We start from the raw sequence: 16865 nt of genomic DNA, 5'->3' as shown, positions 1-16865 counted from the left end.
CCCAACAAAATAGGATCATGTTTATGCGGTGCTTTCATACTTGGCAACATGCGTCGAGATAGCTCTGCATGCTATGTTAGCATCTAACGGGTCTAACTGGTGCACCGAAACAGTATTCACTTACCGTCCACTAGGGTCAGTTTGCTTCGACCACGTCGGGGTCCATCTCATCACAGTAGAAGCGCAGTGAGGAGGGAAGTGCTCGTCGAACATCATGCGGTACCAGTAACTTCGCCAACGAATTAGCAAGATCTAACGTAAGACGTGGAGAAAAGAAAACTTACGCCTCTTTGGTATCGGGGATATCATTGCCCCATTCCGGCTTAGGGTTCTTCATCATCTCATCGGTAACATGAAGTTCGGCGTTGTCTTTCAGGGCATCGATCCAGCCATAGCCGACACCGTCCGAAAATTGTTCCTTCTGTCTCCAGAGGATCTCATCCGGTAGGTAGGGCTCCGCGCTAGGGTCATCAGAAGTATCGAATGCTTTTCGCAGAATCCATTTCTCGATTCGGTCCTTGGTGATCATCTTTTCTTGGGGGTCGATGTTCATACAAACTTCAAGAAACTATTAAGTTATGTTAGTAAGAGAACAATTGGAGTAGCGGACAGACGATTTGATAGACATACCTCCTTGTCGAGGAAGGGAACTCGAGCCTCAAGACCCCAAGCCGAAGTAGACTTGTTGGCTCGTAGACAATCGGCAAGATGGAGGTTCTTGACACGGCGAACGGTCTCTTCGTGGAACGCCTTCTTATCCGGCGCGGCGTGGAAGTAGAGATATCCTCCGAAAATCTCGTCGCTTCCTTCACCACTCAGAACCATCTTAATTCCCATGGCCTTAATCTTTCGCGATAGCAAGTACATAGGCGTTGACGCGCGGATGGTCGTCACATCATACGTTTCAAGATGGTAGATGACATCAGACAATGCGTTAAGACCATCTTCGATAGTGAAGGTCATTACGTGATGTTTCGTACCGAGGAACTTAGCCACCTTGATAGCGGCTTCGTTATCAGGGGAACCAGGTAAACCGATAGAGAAAGAGTTGAGTTGTGGGAGGTATGTTACGGTAGAGAGTTTGTTCTCATCGTCGATACCAACTAGGCCTTCGCCCTTATCGGGGTCTTCAGCCGGCTCGGTAGTGCTGCCGTTAGCAGCGGCTAATGCAGCCCTCTTGAGCCTTAGAGTTTCCCTTTGGGCAATGGCTGCGACCAAACTGGAGTCAAGACCACCTGACAATAACACACCATAGGGAACTTCAGCCATAAGCCGCTTCCTTACAGATTTCTCCAACGTTTCTCGGACGAGCTTTAGGTCTAAGGGAGTTTCCGGGATCCTTGAGCCGTCCCACCAAGTAGGCTGGAAATATCGAGTCGTTTCGTTGGTCTTGGTGTCGAAAATGTGTCCCGGGGGAAAGGAGCGAATCTTGTCGCAGACTGTGTGCAAGCACTTTAACTCCGAAGCGAAGTAAGTGGTGTTGGGCTCCTTGGAAGACCACCCCTGGTATAGCGTAGTGACGCCAATGGGATCTCGAGCCGCGATCGTTCGGTCAAGTTTCTTGTCGTATAGCACAAATGAGAACATGCCGTCTAAATATTTAGGAGCGTCGAGTCCATGTTCCATATACTATAGGAGTATTAGAGAATTGTAGGGTTATAAGGTGCAATGTTAGAAGCATCCTCACCAAGGGAATGATGACCTCGCAGTCAGAAGCAGTCTTGAAGTGATAAGGGGTCTTAAGACTTTTTCGGATTAACCGATGGTTGTAGATCTCGCCGTTGACGGCAAGGATGATGCTCTCGTCGGCATTGGTTAGGGGTTGTGCGCCGGACTCTATAGCCTTGTAAGTAAAGAGATATTTGGTACGGTCAAAAAAAAACCGGAAGGTAATACATACCGACGCCTACAATGCTCAACCTTTCATGGCAAAGGACTAGAAGTGTACCCGTTAGATGACATTTCAAATCTGGGTTTATGTTGACAGGAAGTCATACTTGTGTTGTTGCAAATAACACTTCCACCTATACCAAACCAAAATTGTTAGAATATACTAATAATATACAATTAGGTTCACCATGTAATCACTTACTCCAGTCGGGGCCTCTATGTCGAATTCTACATAAAACATGTTAATTAAACTCTTAGAGGTTAGGGATGGGTTAAAACATACTGCTTTGCCAGTTTCAAAGCCGTCGGCTTGAATTTCTGGACATCAGGATGACTAGGCGCAAATGTCTTGTTAGTATACGCATAATAGCATCACAAGCAAATCCAATCGATAATTATTTTTTTGGTGGGGTTGTTTGCCGGTTATCAATTGCCCCTCCATGACCTTGCTTTGCTTAATCCAAATGCAGGGGAGGGAAATAAACTTACAGGTGACACGCAAATATTCCACACATCTTGTCAACCTCAAAGTCTAGTAGGCGAGTAAGTGGAATGTAGAATAGAAGAGTTAGAGTTTGGGAGGAAAGTTAAGGTAAAGAAGTAAGGTATGGTATAACGAGAGAAAAAAAAGATGGCTATTCTGATAGGAAGAGGAAAAAAAAGATGGGCAACGCGACTTAAACTTTTAGCGAAACGTGGAGAGGCAAGGAAGGGGACCCCGGAGGCATTGAGTCACAAAATTTTATTTACCTAAGGAAGTAGTTATCAGTTCGTACTTTTTATGTGTTATTTTATTATCATATTTACCTCTAATGCCAAATTTAGCCCGTTTAAACTTAAAACTTGACGTAGGGGCAGCTCCGGGCCTCTTAGCACAACGACAATCTTTTGCTAGCTGAAAGTGTCACACCGGGGAAAAAAGCCGATTTCGGATAGGGTTTAGGGGAACGACTGATAATTCTGGAATTGACCAACCACGAAATGCCTTTTATTGAGCCTTGACATTCACGTTATCAAAACATAAGACGATGAACGGAGATTTAGATCAGGTACCTAGGCAGGTTAGGTAATTACCTATGCCACTTAGTTATAAGTACTTACATGTAAATATCCAAATTCAAAAATGGTGGTCTTCATTGCTTCTGCTAACCTTACCATTATCATCTAACCCTTTTTTTTTTTGTACGAATCAAAAGAAAAAAAGTTTGATACTATTTGAACGACAAGCGCCGAAAACCAAAGGGTAGAAGTAGAATTGCTGCATAACATTTGCATCATACCCAGTATTCAGATAGCCACGTGCTACCCAATGCCTTATCACTCTTCGTAACACTGACAATATGCAAGAGGATAGCAAAATCCTTCTTAATAGGCTGAATCGAACCATACCTAACGTACCTAAGGTACTATTTACTTCGCACCAGAAGGGCGGACAGGGACCAGGATCAGCCTACACTCTTTAAACAAGTAGCTTTAGTAATAGAATTATCTTGAGGCCAGCAGCGCTATAACAGGCAGATTACTAATGAGATAGAAATGGGACATGGATATACGAAAGGCAAAGTGTCATAGGAGCCATCATAGAGATTATTAATTGCATGGATTATCAATTCATACGTTAATCAACCTCATCGCATCCATGTAGCCCTATTTTCTTTTTCACGGCAAAGGCTAGATCATCATTCCCGGCGAAGAAAATCGTTTAAATACCGCAGCTGCAATGCTAAATACTGCTCGACATTTTCACATAGCCCTCCTGTATCAACTCCGAAGGGCCTAAATGCAGAAAGCAGCCATCCGTATTTGGTATCCGTGACCCTGAACTCCGATGCCGAAAGTACCCTAAGTATAGAATCTCCTTTCTTAACACAACTCCATGGCACTGGAACCGTTCGAGCGCTCTAGGAGGCGGGATTCTCCTTGACCGTTCGCCTGACTCGTCGCTCATACTCGATCTTGTCTCGCTTGAAGAGGTTATACGCTTCGGCCTGCGCAGGAGACTCCGGGTTGGGGTTATCTAGGAGATCTTGGATGCCGAGCGCTATCTGCTTAACCGTGATCGCCGGCTTCCATCCTTCGTCCTCGTTCAGGATCGAAAGGCAAACGGTGCCCGAGGGGTAGACGTTGGGGTGGAACAAAGGCGGCGTGAACTTGCCTATTTGAAGTCAGTATTAGCCTATTAAGTTCTGTACTTGAGCTATAACTTGAACGTACACTTCGGGGGCTTCGTAGGGTACTCTGAAATGATATAGGTTAGCGTAACCCGTTTGCTTGATGTTCTATTTCTTGCTCGATGCTTACCATCAGGAAACGTCATTGTCAATTTAAAGAGACCGCCTTCCCACATCGTCTTTTCCTTGCCAGGAATACCGCACTCCCAGACCTTCAGATCGAGAACGCCCTGAGCATTCTTAACTGGTCGCGCCCAGAATCCGAAAGGATGGTCCTTCCTCCATTGCTTCCTGTAGTATTACATGAGGATCAGTACGATAAATAATTTATCTTTTTAGGTCGTACAAAAGCCTCGCAACGACAGGCTTGACGTACCTCTCCTCCCCAAGGCGCAATTGGCACAGAGACATCGTCTCGAAATAGACTACCTAATGATAACCTTGTATGGTTCTCAACGCTTATAGCAGGCAGGCTTCTTGTTTCGCGAGCGATTGATGAAGTCGTAGAAAGCACTGCACGGAGCTCAAATTACCTATTTAACAGCTTCGGGGCTCCGCTACGAGCAGAGTAGGAAGCTAGAAATACTCTGATGACTTGGAAGAGGGGGGATAAACCAAGCCGATGAGTAAAAGAGAAGAAGAGAAGGAGATGAAAGAATGGCAAGTTGTTTGTTGTAAGCTGCAAGAGTAAGAAGATGCGTGAATGTGAATAGATGTTAATCGAGCCTGCCTTGTTGCAGGGGTCTCAGCACCCGGGAAGTGGTTTCCCACACTCGAATAATATCGCTTTACCTTTTTTTTGCTTCTGCGTATATGTAGGTAGGTACCAAGGTACTACGTAAAGTCCGAGCAAGATAGGTACCTTCAACGTTTCTCTGTTAGCACGTCCCAGACAAGGGTATATTCTAGGTACATAGTACATAGTAGCCAATCCATTTTACGTATATTCTTATCTTATCAAGTGTCCCACTGAATGCATATTTCATCTATCTTTTACTTACGGGGATCCTGTAACGGATCTGGAAACGGTCAAGTACGAAATCAATTGTGCGAATCAGGCAAAACGTCCAAGATACCTTCAATATAACGGTACAACATCCCTCCTAAAACGTTGACCATTGATGCCAAGCATCTCACAACTTAGAGGGCCTCGGCAACTCGTGGGACTTTCGTTAAACCCAAGTCGCAAAAGTGTCGTTGCCTTACTCGCCATTTTATACATCTATCGCCTCGCTTGATTTCTCTAGTTCCACAGGTGACCTTCGTCATTACCGTTGTCGCTTTCCGGCTCCTAATTAAGATACCCTTTTTTAAAAGTCAGGCTTGGACATCCCCGCGTGTCTATTCCTTGAAAAGTCATAAGTATAAGACGGTTGAGTCCGTGCCACCCTTTTTGTTTCACAGCCTGCGAATCCGAGTTGGGTACGTCATGGAGGCAGAAAAGGCGACTGCCGATGCCAAACCGGCTGGGCAGAATGCGCCGGAGAAAGCAGACCAGCAGACAGCGCCAGTCCCTGACCTGGAAGACGCCCCGGATCCCGATGAGGATGACCTCGACGATCTTGATGACATGCTGGATGAATTTTCTAACGTGACGCTCGGCGCAAACCAAGCAACCCCAGCGCCCACGGCTTCTGGGAAAACTCCTGCGAGCGCACCGACGTCTGCTCCAGCAGGTGCGTCATCGGACACAGGCAACCCATTAGATGCGCTGGATGAGTTGTCCGAGGAGGAATTCCAGAAGCATCTCCAGGCTGGGATGGCGGAGCTAATGAGCGGGTTCGATGATTCGGTTAGTCGCGCCCCTATCACTGGTAAGGGGATCTTAAATCTAACTAATATGACGTACGTAGCCAGAAATGCAGGCCCAGTTTGAGAACATATTCAAGGGACTCGGAGGAAGCCGTCCTGGAAGCTCCGGAAGTGGATCAGGGCCAGTTCCACAATCATCTGACAAAGCAGCCTCAGATATAAGTCAGGATGCCTCGTTCCAGGAGACAATTCGGCGGACGATGGCCCGAATGCAGGAATCCGGCGATCAGGCGACAGCAGCCGCCACTGCTGAAGGCTCTGAAGACGACTTTATTGCTGAGATGATTAAGGCAATGAAAGATCTTCCCAGCGAAGGAGGCAACGAGGAAGATTTTTCCAAGGTGCTAATGGGGATGATGGAACAACTTACTAACAAGGAGATTCTATATGAACCTATGAAGGAACTGAATGATAAGTTCCCCGCATGGATGGAGAAGAATAAGGACACATTACCAAAGGACGATTTAAAACGATACCAGGAACAACAAGTTCTTGTTGCGGAAATGGTAGCTAGGTTTGAGCTACCCACGTATGCGGATTCGAACGCGGCAGATAGAGAATACATCGTGGATAGGATGCAAAAGGTGAGTGATATGATTGTCTCATTATGTCATTCGCTAACGAAAGAGCCATAGATGCAAGCAGCAGGCTCCCCTCCTCATGACCTAGTTGGAGATATGCCATCAGCCAAAGAAGTATTGGACGCGCCCGATGAGTCGTGTGCGCCTCAGTAATAATATACAAGGAATGCATCTCCCAGCTTTTTTATACATGATCTCCTTGAGGTCAGAGACCAAAATTGGCATGTACACACACCATGTCATCTCATATCCTACCATACCCAGCCCGTAGACTCCATAATCCTAATTTTCACACAACGCTAAATTGATCCTTGCCGAAAAACTCCCGTCCGTGTTGACTAACAACCCCATTGAAGACTCTTTGAACTTCATGACATGTCCATCTGTCCCGAAGACATGAAATTTTGGCTATTTTGCTCTTGCTGCGACAAGAAGTCCATGAAGAGGTGGTCATAATCTTCGTCGTCGGAAATTGTGGTTGATGCTGCTCCTGCGAGTGACTGAGATGATTGGGTTTGGGCCTCGAACATGGATAGCATTGCATCCAGCTCCTGTTCCTCTTCTTGCGCTATGACGTCGACCATCATATCGTCGGGGTTCTCTGTTGCTTCGCATTGGAGCCCCGCAAAATCTTCGATCTCATCTTCAAACACCATACCGTCGAGGTCAGCGTTTTTTTGCTCTCGCCGCTTCTTGTCTAACATGGACCACTCGAGTTTCAAAGCCTATCGAGTTTGTCAGTATAAACATAATTCCACATCCAAATCAAATGGGAAAAGGCCGCTCATACCTCCTGATCACCTCCTCTCCTTTCCCACTTCTTATCGTCTGCTCGCTTCCGTACATTCTTCAAGAACAGATTTCGCCGGCTCTCTTGGGCATTTTCTCGGTTCAGTCTTAGAGGATTTGGTTTTGCATTACGCGAGGCAAATCTGAATTTAGATGGTGGTGCTTGTATGGGTGAAGATTGAGTCTCAAATCTGGGAAGGGTGTTGGGATCGCGAGGAGATAATGATGGGGAGCTCGGTCTAATGGGAGAAGACGCCAGTGGCGATGGACGTGTTGGCCGATGCGGCGATGAGAAATCAACATTGAATAACGGCATCGTGGCTAACATTTCTCCGTTATGACAATATATGGTTTCGAATTTTGAGGGGATGATATGCAGATTATGTGTTTTCGTAAGAGAATGTGGTTAAGTTTAAAAAAAGCAATTGGTTAGGTAGACTATTTCAAGGAGAGTTTAATGAATACAAACGCGGGTCTGAAAGCAACGCGATCCTTGCCAAAGTGCGTAGGCGGGATCTAACGCGTAAAGAGGTACCTACCTAGGTAAAAAGACGTTGTAAATTGATCGATAATAGAATAGTTCGCGTTTTAAGAATTCTGGTCTCCCAAGCTACCCTAATTGGCGCATATCGTAGTACCTACAGGTACAACTAGGTACCTAGATACCTAAGTACCTGTGCTAAGAGTTTAGTTAAGCCACAGAACCCTGGAACTTTGCATGGGACGATCCAGATCTTCCAAATAGGAGAAAGAACATTCTTTTACCCCTGGTCCCTATGACGCCGAGGTTTTCCACGAGCCCGGGACTTTGCATGTCCCGACATATGGAGCAAGAAAAAAAAAAAAAAAAAAAAAAAAAAAAAAAAAAGATGCTGAAATTTTATTAGCCCGGCATCCCAACATACCGACCACCTAATTGAAGATTCAACAACTAAATCGCTGGCGGTCAAGTTCTCCACTGATTGAGGCGAGAAGGACAACATGTCTTCATTGTTCTCTTATTCATAGTATTATTTTTATAATTCTATTTTTATTTATTTTTATCCCTTCAAATGACTAGAACAGCACCACCATGAAATGCCCCTCGATCAATTCGCTCGGCCGTCTTGCCAGCAACAGGTCGTGGACATGTTCGAATTGCCGCACCCAATTACTTGTAACCCACGTTAGAACAACGCAACCTTCTATTACAAGAAAATATACGACCGGTCCTTCAGGATATTCGTCTTCGGGATACTCGAGAAAAACACATAGATCATCAAAGACAAGAGTTACCGTCTTGACCGCTGCTGGCACAGTCGCCGCCGGAGCAGGAGTCTTAGCGTTTACCGATGACATTAAGGCCGGGTACGATGCTACAGAACGTTCGGGAAGAGTTGCTGCAGCATTGGCATTATGTATCAACGAGTACGCTCCATTTCCCATTTCCAACATTACCCAAGACAAATCGAAAAGGGTTTGAAAGACTAATTAGTCCTCTAGTTATCGAACTTCTTTAAACCAACGTGACCAGACAGAGGATCCCGATGAAAGAGACCACATACTAAGGGGATGTCACAAGAGGTGCGCAGAGCGGACGCTTAAAGTACTCGAGAAGAATGGAGGCATTTTCATTAAATTAGGACAACACTTGGTAATTCTTTATACCCAGCGACTCGCAACACACAGCGGTTTTGGCTGACTTCCAAGGTAGAGTGCCATGACTTATTTACTCCCGCGCGAATGGACCGATACGTTTATACCACTACAAGATAAATGCCCCGTGTCTTCGTTCCAGTCGATCGAGGAAATGTTCCGCGCAGACACAGGCGAAGAGCTCAAAGATTATTTCTCCGAATTTTCGGAACAGCCAATAGGGGCTGCCTCTCTTGCCCAGGTTCATCTAGCGACGATTAAGGAAACTGGTAGAAAAGTTGCCGTCAAAGTCCAACACCCAGGGTTGGCGCAATGGGCGCCCCTCGATTTGGCCTTGACCAGATTTACTTTCTCGACTTTGAAGAAGTGGTTCCCGGAGTACGATCTAGAGTGGTTATCTTCTGAGATGGACGTTTCTCTACCCCAGGAACTCGACTTCCAGCTCGAAGCTGCAAATGCGATCCGAACACAGAAATACTTCGCGCAACGCCCCGAATTACCCCTTGTGGTCCCCGAAGTTATCTGGGCGAAGAAGCGGATCTTGGTCATGGCGAACGAATCGGGCCATCGTCTTGATGACCTGGAATACTTGGATTCGAATCATATCGATCGAGACGAAGTTTCTGCTACGTTAGCCCATATCTTCAATGAGATGATTTTCGGTAAGGGTGCTCCTCTGCACTGCGATCCTCACGGCGGCAATCTTGCTATTCGGAAGGTGACTCCTCGGAGAAGAGGCCGCCACAACTTCGAAATCATCGTATACGATCACGGCCTATACCGAGATATTCCTGAGGACTTACGACGCTCTTACGCCAAGATGTGGCTGGCAGTTATTGACGGAGATATGCCCTCGATGAAGCGATATGCACACGAAGTAGCCGGGATCACAGACGAACAATTCCCTCTTTTTGCCAGCGCCATCACAGGCCGCGATTACACCGTAGTCAAGTCGTCGATCCTAAAATCGCGATCTGACGAGGAAAAGAAGACGATGGGCGACGCGCTCCAAGAAGGCCTTCTATCCGACCTCGTAACCTTGCTGGGACAAGTGCCCCGAATTATTCTACTTATCCTCAAGACGAACGACCTAACACGCAGCCTGGACGAGAACCTACACACCCGCCAAGGCCCGATGCGGAACTTCATGATCCTAGCCCGGTATTGCGCGCGCACGGTGTTCCGGGAGCAAGTCGAGGAGATCCAGGAGCGGCCCGGGTCCTTGCTGTGGCCGGGCAATGCGCTGCGGTTCATGGCGGCGTGGGTGGGGTACCTGCGCGTGGAGCTGAAGCTCGAGGCGTTCGAGCTGTGGCTCACGGTCAAGAGGATCGTAGGCCTGAACACGACTGGCTACGAGGGCCCTGTATCATTATAAGTGAAAAATAAAATAGAATAATAACTGCCGGTATTAGGTAACTACGACATAATATACCAGGTACCTGTATTACGCGGGGGCGGTAGGGGCAGCGGCATCATGTTCTTACTCTCTCCCTTAGGTACCTACTACTTTTTCGAAGCGAGAGTCTTTTTCTTTTGATTTCTCATGACGAGACGGGATGAGATGAGATGAGATGAGTTCGCGGATGAACGGAACACTGGTTACTGGATACCTCTTATAGATGGATGGATAGACAGATAGAGGGTAGAAAGGGGGGAGAAGGGAGAGAGGAGATATGAGCAAGCATTAAGCGGCGTCGAAGGGTGGGTAGGTGAATGAATGAATAGATACGAAACTTTGTTAATGAGATGCAACGTGAGTGATGCGGTTTATACATATACCTTAGGTATTTACCTAATTTTACTTATATACCTACCTAATGTAAAGCTTTGGCTTGTGTTATTTACCTACCTAACTTACCTACCCCCTACTAATACATGCCACGAGGCTCGATGTGCTTGGTCTAGTGAAAGGGCACCTTATTCAATACGCACGCGAGAGTAATACCATAGTAATAAAAGCCGAACCTTGTACGTGGGAAGTTTCTGCCCGTTTTAGAGTGCCACTTACACTCGGACATGTTGTTGACCTTAAACTATTTGCACTCCTCTCTCCCAAGTAGCAGCATGTGCGCTGTGTGAATGCATAGCTAGGAGGTACCTAACTTACCTCCTACACCGTACAATACTAGGTAGCTGATATCATCGTCCAAGGTAGCTTGGACATCCAGGTAGGTACCTAACTCAGTCAGTCTGGGCCAGGACATGACATGATTCGTCGAACACGACGTCTATTAAGCAAGAACCCGTGTGGACGTGTTACGACAAGGGTCGGCGTGGCAGTAATAGAGGTAGACACCGTTGTGGCATCTACCATTTTTGCTTTGTTTATTTTTTATGTTTTATGCTTTGTTTTCTTTTCTTTCCAAGTTCCATGTAATAGAACTTGAATCAGGTACCTTAGGTAGTTTCATACGTTCCTGAGACTAATTTGAAGACTATTCAATATACTTCCGGCCTTAAAATTTATTGTTCAAGGGTTGACCTTTTAATATGGATCGCAAATCAGATACAGCGTATTAATCGTAGTATCAACAAATAATCACGTATTTCAAGGCAAATACAATAATAGACATGATTGATTAGGTTAGGTAGGTACCTAGGGAGGTATCCAAATATATATATATATATATCCAGGGCTTCATTGCACCCTTTTCCGGCCTAATAATAAGTCTGCAGCAAAACACGCTGCCAATGCAGACTTCGCATCACTATCTCATTCTTGTGATGCGTCGCATGATATGTTCCTTTCCCAACAGAAAATATCCATAATCTCCAGTTCGAGTTCGACGTGGACAGTTTCCAAGACCAGGCGATAGCAAAACCTCAACCCCAAATAGGTAGCCTTAGTAGTAGTCTGCTAGCAGTAAGCTACTTCGTTTCCGGTGTTGCAGTGTACAAGTAGTGATGACGGTTCCTGTATATCTTCTTGTCGGTGACCGATATACTTCAGCGTTGCGTGATCAGAAGACTAGGTGGCGCCATTTACTCGTCCGTCGTACGTTGTTCTGCCCAATTGAAGTTTCGCTAGTAAGAAAGGTTTTTTTTTTTATTCTGTCGCCAATTCCCGCTCGGTTCAATAATAATAAAGGGGTATCAAATCCATTCCCATTGCTCTCCAATAGCCTATACGTCATCGCTAAACATCTCCACATACTATTCCCCAAAGCTTCTAACCTAGCCAATAGTCGTTAGGTGTTATACCTATCAACTACAGCAGGCTTAACTTAGCGACGACCCCACCTCCAACTGGAACTTGAACTTGAACTTGACGAAACGGTGTGAGCGCTGGAGTCGCTGCGATCGCTGTCTACGCTAGTGCGCTTCTCTGGTTGAGGTGATGGTGACCGGCGCAAGTACGTTGGTAGGTATGAGGTGGTCGTGCTGGGCGGTTCGGGCGAAGTCTGACGCGTTTGGAACGACTTCTGGATTTGTTTGCACAAGTGTGCCGACATGGTGTAAGTGGGTGACATGTTGAGACGAGTAGTAGCACTTGGTAGTAGGAGCGCGTGACCTCGATTTGAAAGTAGAGATAATACGGATTGTCCAACAAGAGAAGGTTGGCGAGGCAGTAGTAATACGCTTGTATGTAGAACAGACGTGTAAGTCGCGGAGACCAAGAGGAAAGAGTATCAAGGGCTGCTTGCTGGCTTCAAGCTTTTTAAGTATGAAAGGCACCGTTTGACAGGAGCTTGGCGGTATTGGGTGATAAGTCTAGGTCGAGAAAGGAAGTCGAAAGATAGACGGGATGGTCAAGATGGTAAGTAGTGATATGTATGGGAAAGACTAGAATGGGGAAGAGGAAGATAGAATAGGTAAGGGGAGGGTAGGAGAGTTTTATTTATTTGTAGCTCGAGTAAATCCTATTTGAGCATTCCCAAAAATAGAAAGCTACCTACCTTAGGTTAATATCTAACCTACCTCTGTATGTGATGATCTACCCATTTGTCGTGGGAGCCGTGGAGTGAATCCAGAAGGGTAAATAAGTTCAGCTGGCTTTTTTTTTTTTTTTTTTTTTTTTTTTTTTTTTGGACTGACTGACGACGCATCTTGGACTAAAAGTTTAGGTACAGGTAGCTTGCTAATCTGCATGGTAAGCAAATGCAGGGTTTACGAATGGATTTACATGGGGGAAATTGTGTGAATTGGTTGGAATGGAATAGGTAGAGTACGTCTGAAGTCCCCTGGAAAAGGGGAGTGAAAAAGGCGGCCAATTACAGGTAACTACAGTTGGAGACCAGTGGATGAGTCCAGTACCTAGCCCAGTGGTGTTAAATCGACTGTCGTAACTCGTAACTAGTAACTACCGGGCGTCCCCGCTATACCAGGTCACCATACCTCCTAAAATAGTTACTTAAAGCCCTTGCGACGAATCAGAGCGTACCTAATTCATATTACACAGCATTCTAACGAACCTTATGTGACTCTGTCTGCTCTTGTGTAACTCTGTATGAGCTGATCGGATCGTACGACCACACCACCTGGAAGTTCCCTTCCCGGTCATTCGCATTCCCACCATCTATTCCACTAGGTACCTAATCTAAGGTACCTTCTACAGACTACCTCAACCCATCCACCCATCCGTCTATAACCCAGCCTTAGGGTAGCGAGCGTCAAATCTCTAGAGCACGGAATTCCATCTTTAAGAAGCATCTAGACTTGTATGGTAAGAAAGTAAGAAAGTACCTACTTTAGGTAGGTTAGGTACACATACGTTTTGTCAAATAACCATACAGGAATACAGGATTAGAGGAATCCGGATTGGATGGATGGATCTTTTGACTTTTTTTTTTCTTTTTTCTTTTTGGGCCACTGCACGCGACCACACGATACTACAGATATTCTAAGCGTCTACAAATCAAAATAGATTGAAAGATCTTTTTTTTTTTCTTCCGATTGAACCCCGCAGGTATAATAATAGGCCGCCGGCTTGGGTCTCGGTTGTCGGGATACGTCATCCCGTACTAAGTTGAAGCCATCACCATTCCTCAGTGCAGGTCAGGTTATGTAAGTTCAGTCGTCGTGACTCGTCTGACAACCTGTACGGGTTTACAAACCAACCATCCTCATGCATGCGTGCAATGTGCATACCCAACACTCGACGCATGAGCCGCATCTTGTCAAAATGAACTTGACTAATTCTGTATCTCCGTTATCATATTCTTAATTCCGTCAGCCCTATGCGATACAGCTTAATTGCATGACATGGATAAATTATAAGGTACTACGAATGTAGTGCGCTATACTTGGTAAAGTGAATAGATCCCAGTGAAAGAACATACATCAGGTAATATCCATTACGGGGAATAAATAAGAGTAAATAGGAGTAAATACCTAGCTCTGTTAGAAAAGTTTCTGTTCTGAGTACCTAGACTTGTAATAAGTTTCAGCATTGCGTTGTATCACAAACTATCAAACTCTTCTCAACTCAACTCTTGTCTCTGGGATAACATGCAACTTGTATCTTTCCCTTATGTTAGAAACGCAATAATTAAACTCATACTTTGTACAGATATCATGCCACCGCTCTCATCCGAGGATAGCTACACGGTCGTACGGGCCGGAACGGAATGCACATACCCCTTTTTACCGCGGTAATCTTCCGGAGAACTACCTACGGGAACAACCTTCAAAACGAAAATACACCGCCGAGATATCACTCGAGAAGGCATTGCTCACCATCTGTTTGTGAGGTATGTACAAATTCATTATTTCCACGTGGTATGACTGTCACTCAGAAACCTGATGATCTCGTGGCGTGCGGCGTTGGTGGCGAAGAGAACTTTTTAAAATTGCACTATTTGCCCCCTGCATAGATCTACGGCTTTTGTATCTCAAACAGATCTTGAAGTCGAATGAACATGATGAGATCTTTTTATTATTTGACGTTAGGTATACCTACCCCTATGACAGGTTAGGTATCTACCTAGACCTTGTAAGTACCTACCGCCCGGTCCGCTGCGTATACGGGAACGGCTTCCACAGGGCCTTGACGCCGAACCACCACAGCTCGTCCTGCCACGTGTTCCAGTAGTGCCCGCCGAACGGCGATACCCGCGACAGGAACCCGACGCCCAGCCCGTCGAGCGCGGCCTCGAACACGGAGTCGTACAGCCCGTACGCGACGAACAGCCCCTTCCGGCCTAGCGCCGGGTTCGCCGCCAGCGCCCCCGCGTCCACGTACGACACGTTCATCGTCGCCGGCGAGAACAGCCCGTACCAGTCGAAGTAGTCCGTCGCGTGCGCGTACATCTCGTACGCGAGCCGCCCGCCCCACGACAGGCCCGCGAACGCCCGGCACCCCGGCGCGTCGCACACGTGCGGCACGTTCGCCGCCACCCACGGGAACAGGTGCTTCTGGTAGTTCTCCCGGATGCGCTCGGGGGCGGGGAGCGCGAACGTGGTCGACGCGTCGCCCATGACGAACCGCGGCAGGCTGTCGTCCAGGTTGTAGAACGACGGCATCACGACTACCGTCGGCGCGATGTGCCCCGCCGCGATCAGGTTGTCCATGATGCTCGACATGCGCCCCTGGTTCTCCCAGTCGTTCCCGTTACCCCCCGCGCCGTGCGACAGGTACAGGAGCGGGTACTTCTTCCCCTCTACCTTCCCGTATTCCGCCGGCAGGTAGAGGGCGAGGTGGTGGACATCCGGTGCGGGATGGATCGATCCGGGCGACGTGTAGTTGACTGACTTGACGGTGCCTCGGAACTCGGCGGGAGCAGGAAGCGCGTAGTTGAAATTCGCAGTTATGTCGTCGGTTCCTTGGAACCGCGCGTCGAATGGCACCTGGAAGCTGGATGATACCTGGTCTCCTTTGACGTTTTCGAAGGGAGGCAGGTCCGGGTCGGTGACGAGTTGGCCGGTAACGATGCTGCAGTTCGGCGGGAAGTCGCAGTCGATTAGGTACGCATAGCTATAAATGCCCGACGGGAGTGGCGTTGTATAACTCCACACGCCATCGCCATCGCTCTTCATCTCGTACGGCCACTGGTAGCCGTCCGGCATCTGTCCGCCGGCTACGTAAAAGTCTCCGGGCTTGTAGTCGTGAGGATCATACCACGCGCGGTTGTTTAAAGTCGTGTGAAAGTGATCTGAAAACGGCATCAACCCTCCACCAATGAGTACACGGTTGGCTGTTGTGTTGACGTATTTGAAGTCGACCTCGTAGCCCGTTGGGCCCTTATCGGTCTTCCGCACGGTGACTGAAGCAGATGCTCCGACTGAGTATAAGGCCAACAAGCCGAGAACTGTTTGTACGATCATCTTGATCTCTCCTGCATTAGGATGAAGTAGAACTTGAGACGGCGTAGCAATACGTCTTTGTCTATGCAGCCCATTTAGGGCCCTTTTATAGAATCGAGGTCCTCGGTGTTTACCTCAGCGAGAGTGAAGATCACCCGAAGGAAACCCGGTTCCCGTACTTGACAGCTGTTCTCCAAGGCCCCGTCCCATGCATCATGACGCTTAGCACTTCCGACTTGCCCGGGATGCCAACCAAATCCTTGCGATGGTCTCGGCTGAATGCTCTTTCAGGCACAGCTCTGAGGGGAATTCTCGACGTTATCCTCCCGCAATGTCACCTTGCCTGCCGGAGATGATCCTCTCTTTTATATTTCCCCGCATTCTGGTCTCCAAACCGACCAGGTGCCCAGGAAGGCCATTGGTTCCCTAGTAAACTAGAGCGCACTTGGGAATGTTTACACTCGTAGGTTCGGCACATAAGGGCGCAGTATAAGCATACGACAAGAGAAAAAAACAACCATATGACCATATGATGCTTTAAATTTTCTATCTTTACCAATGTAGTCTCTTACAATAACGTGAAATCGGTCCTATTTTGAAGTGCCTAGCCAATGTCAATCACACCGAATGTAGGTACATTAGGTACCTATTATCATAACTATCGTGACTGTCCATAAACCCCAGAAGACTCGTTACGATAACATGTTAAGCACTGAAACTATAACTTATTAAGAAAACTTAATAT

General features: G+C 47.0%; 6 protein-coding genes across 6 annotated transcripts; 2 read left to right on the top strand and 4 right to left on the bottom strand.

The window, feature by feature from the left end:
• Positions 1-21: 21 nt before the first annotated feature.
• On the bottom strand, positions 22-2405 carry F4812DRAFT_459214 (asparagine synthase; the record flags this gene model as incomplete). Its single annotated transcript, XM_047937501.1, has 10 exons — positions 22-64; positions 125-229; positions 285-568; positions 631-1629; positions 1688-1836; positions 1901-1936; positions 1998-2024; positions 2093-2118; positions 2174-2224; positions 2380-2405. 10 exons carry the CDS (start codon positions 2403-2405, stop codon positions 22-24), a joined length of 1746 nt encoding a protein of 581 aa, XP_047790247.1.
• Positions 2406-3141: 736 nt separating this feature from the next.
• On the bottom strand, positions 3142-5072 carry F4812DRAFT_428163 (ubiquitin carrier protein). The gene is made up of 4 exons (XM_047934166.1): positions 4438-5072; positions 4192-4352; positions 4105-4128; positions 3142-4045 (listed from the first exon to the last, which is right to left on the bottom strand). Exons 1-4 carry the CDS (start codon positions 4470-4472, stop codon positions 3792-3794), a joined length of 474 nt encoding a protein of 157 aa, XP_047790246.1. The 5' UTR covers positions 4473-5072; the 3' UTR covers positions 3142-3791.
• A 418-nt stretch (positions 5073-5490) lies between these two features.
• Positions 5491-6607, top strand: F4812DRAFT_459212 (Pex19-domain-containing protein; the record flags this gene model as incomplete). The annotated part of the gene is made up of 3 exons (XM_047937500.1): positions 5491-5853; positions 5915-6457; positions 6509-6607. The coding sequence occupies 3 exons, from the start codon at positions 5491-5493 to the stop codon at positions 6605-6607; spliced, it is 1005 nt and encodes a 334-aa protein (XP_047790245.1).
• On the bottom strand, positions 6435-7853 carry F4812DRAFT_428158 (uncharacterized protein). The gene is made up of 2 exons (XM_047934165.1): positions 7245-7853; positions 6435-7179 (listed from the first exon to the last, which is right to left on the bottom strand). The coding sequence occupies exons 1-2, from the start codon at positions 7569-7571 to the stop codon at positions 6823-6825; spliced, it is 684 nt and encodes a 227-aa protein (XP_047790244.1). The 5' UTR covers positions 7572-7853; the 3' UTR covers positions 6435-6822.
• Positions 7854-8116: 263 nt separating this feature from the next.
• F4812DRAFT_428155 (ABC1-domain-containing protein) lies at positions 8117-10789 on the top strand. The gene is made up of 3 exons (XM_047934164.1): positions 8117-8650; positions 8726-8876; positions 8937-10789. Exons 1-3 carry the CDS (start codon positions 8316-8318, stop codon positions 10251-10253), a joined length of 1803 nt encoding a protein of 600 aa, XP_047790243.1. The 5' UTR covers positions 8117-8315; the 3' UTR covers positions 10254-10789.
• A 3965-nt stretch (positions 10790-14754) lies between these two features.
• Positions 14755-16297, bottom strand: F4812DRAFT_382395 (carbohydrate esterase family 1 protein). The gene has a single exon (XM_047932048.1). The coding sequence runs from the start codon at positions 16139-16141 to the stop codon at positions 14819-14821; it is 1323 nt and encodes a 440-aa protein (XP_047790242.1). The 5' UTR covers positions 16142-16297; the 3' UTR covers positions 14755-14818.
• Between the last annotated feature and the right edge of the window lie 568 nt (positions 16298-16865).

The sequence above is a fragment of the Daldinia caldariorum genome, assembly GCF_022478825.1.
Source record: "Daldinia caldariorum strain CBS 122874 unplaced genomic scaffold F4812scaffold_8, whole genome shotgun sequence".
NCBI classification, from domain to species: Eukaryota; Fungi; Ascomycota; class Sordariomycetes; order Xylariales; family Hypoxylaceae; genus Daldinia; species Daldinia caldariorum.
Note: the sequence above shows the minus strand (reverse complement) of the source record. Positions and strands in the feature narration are given on the sequence as shown.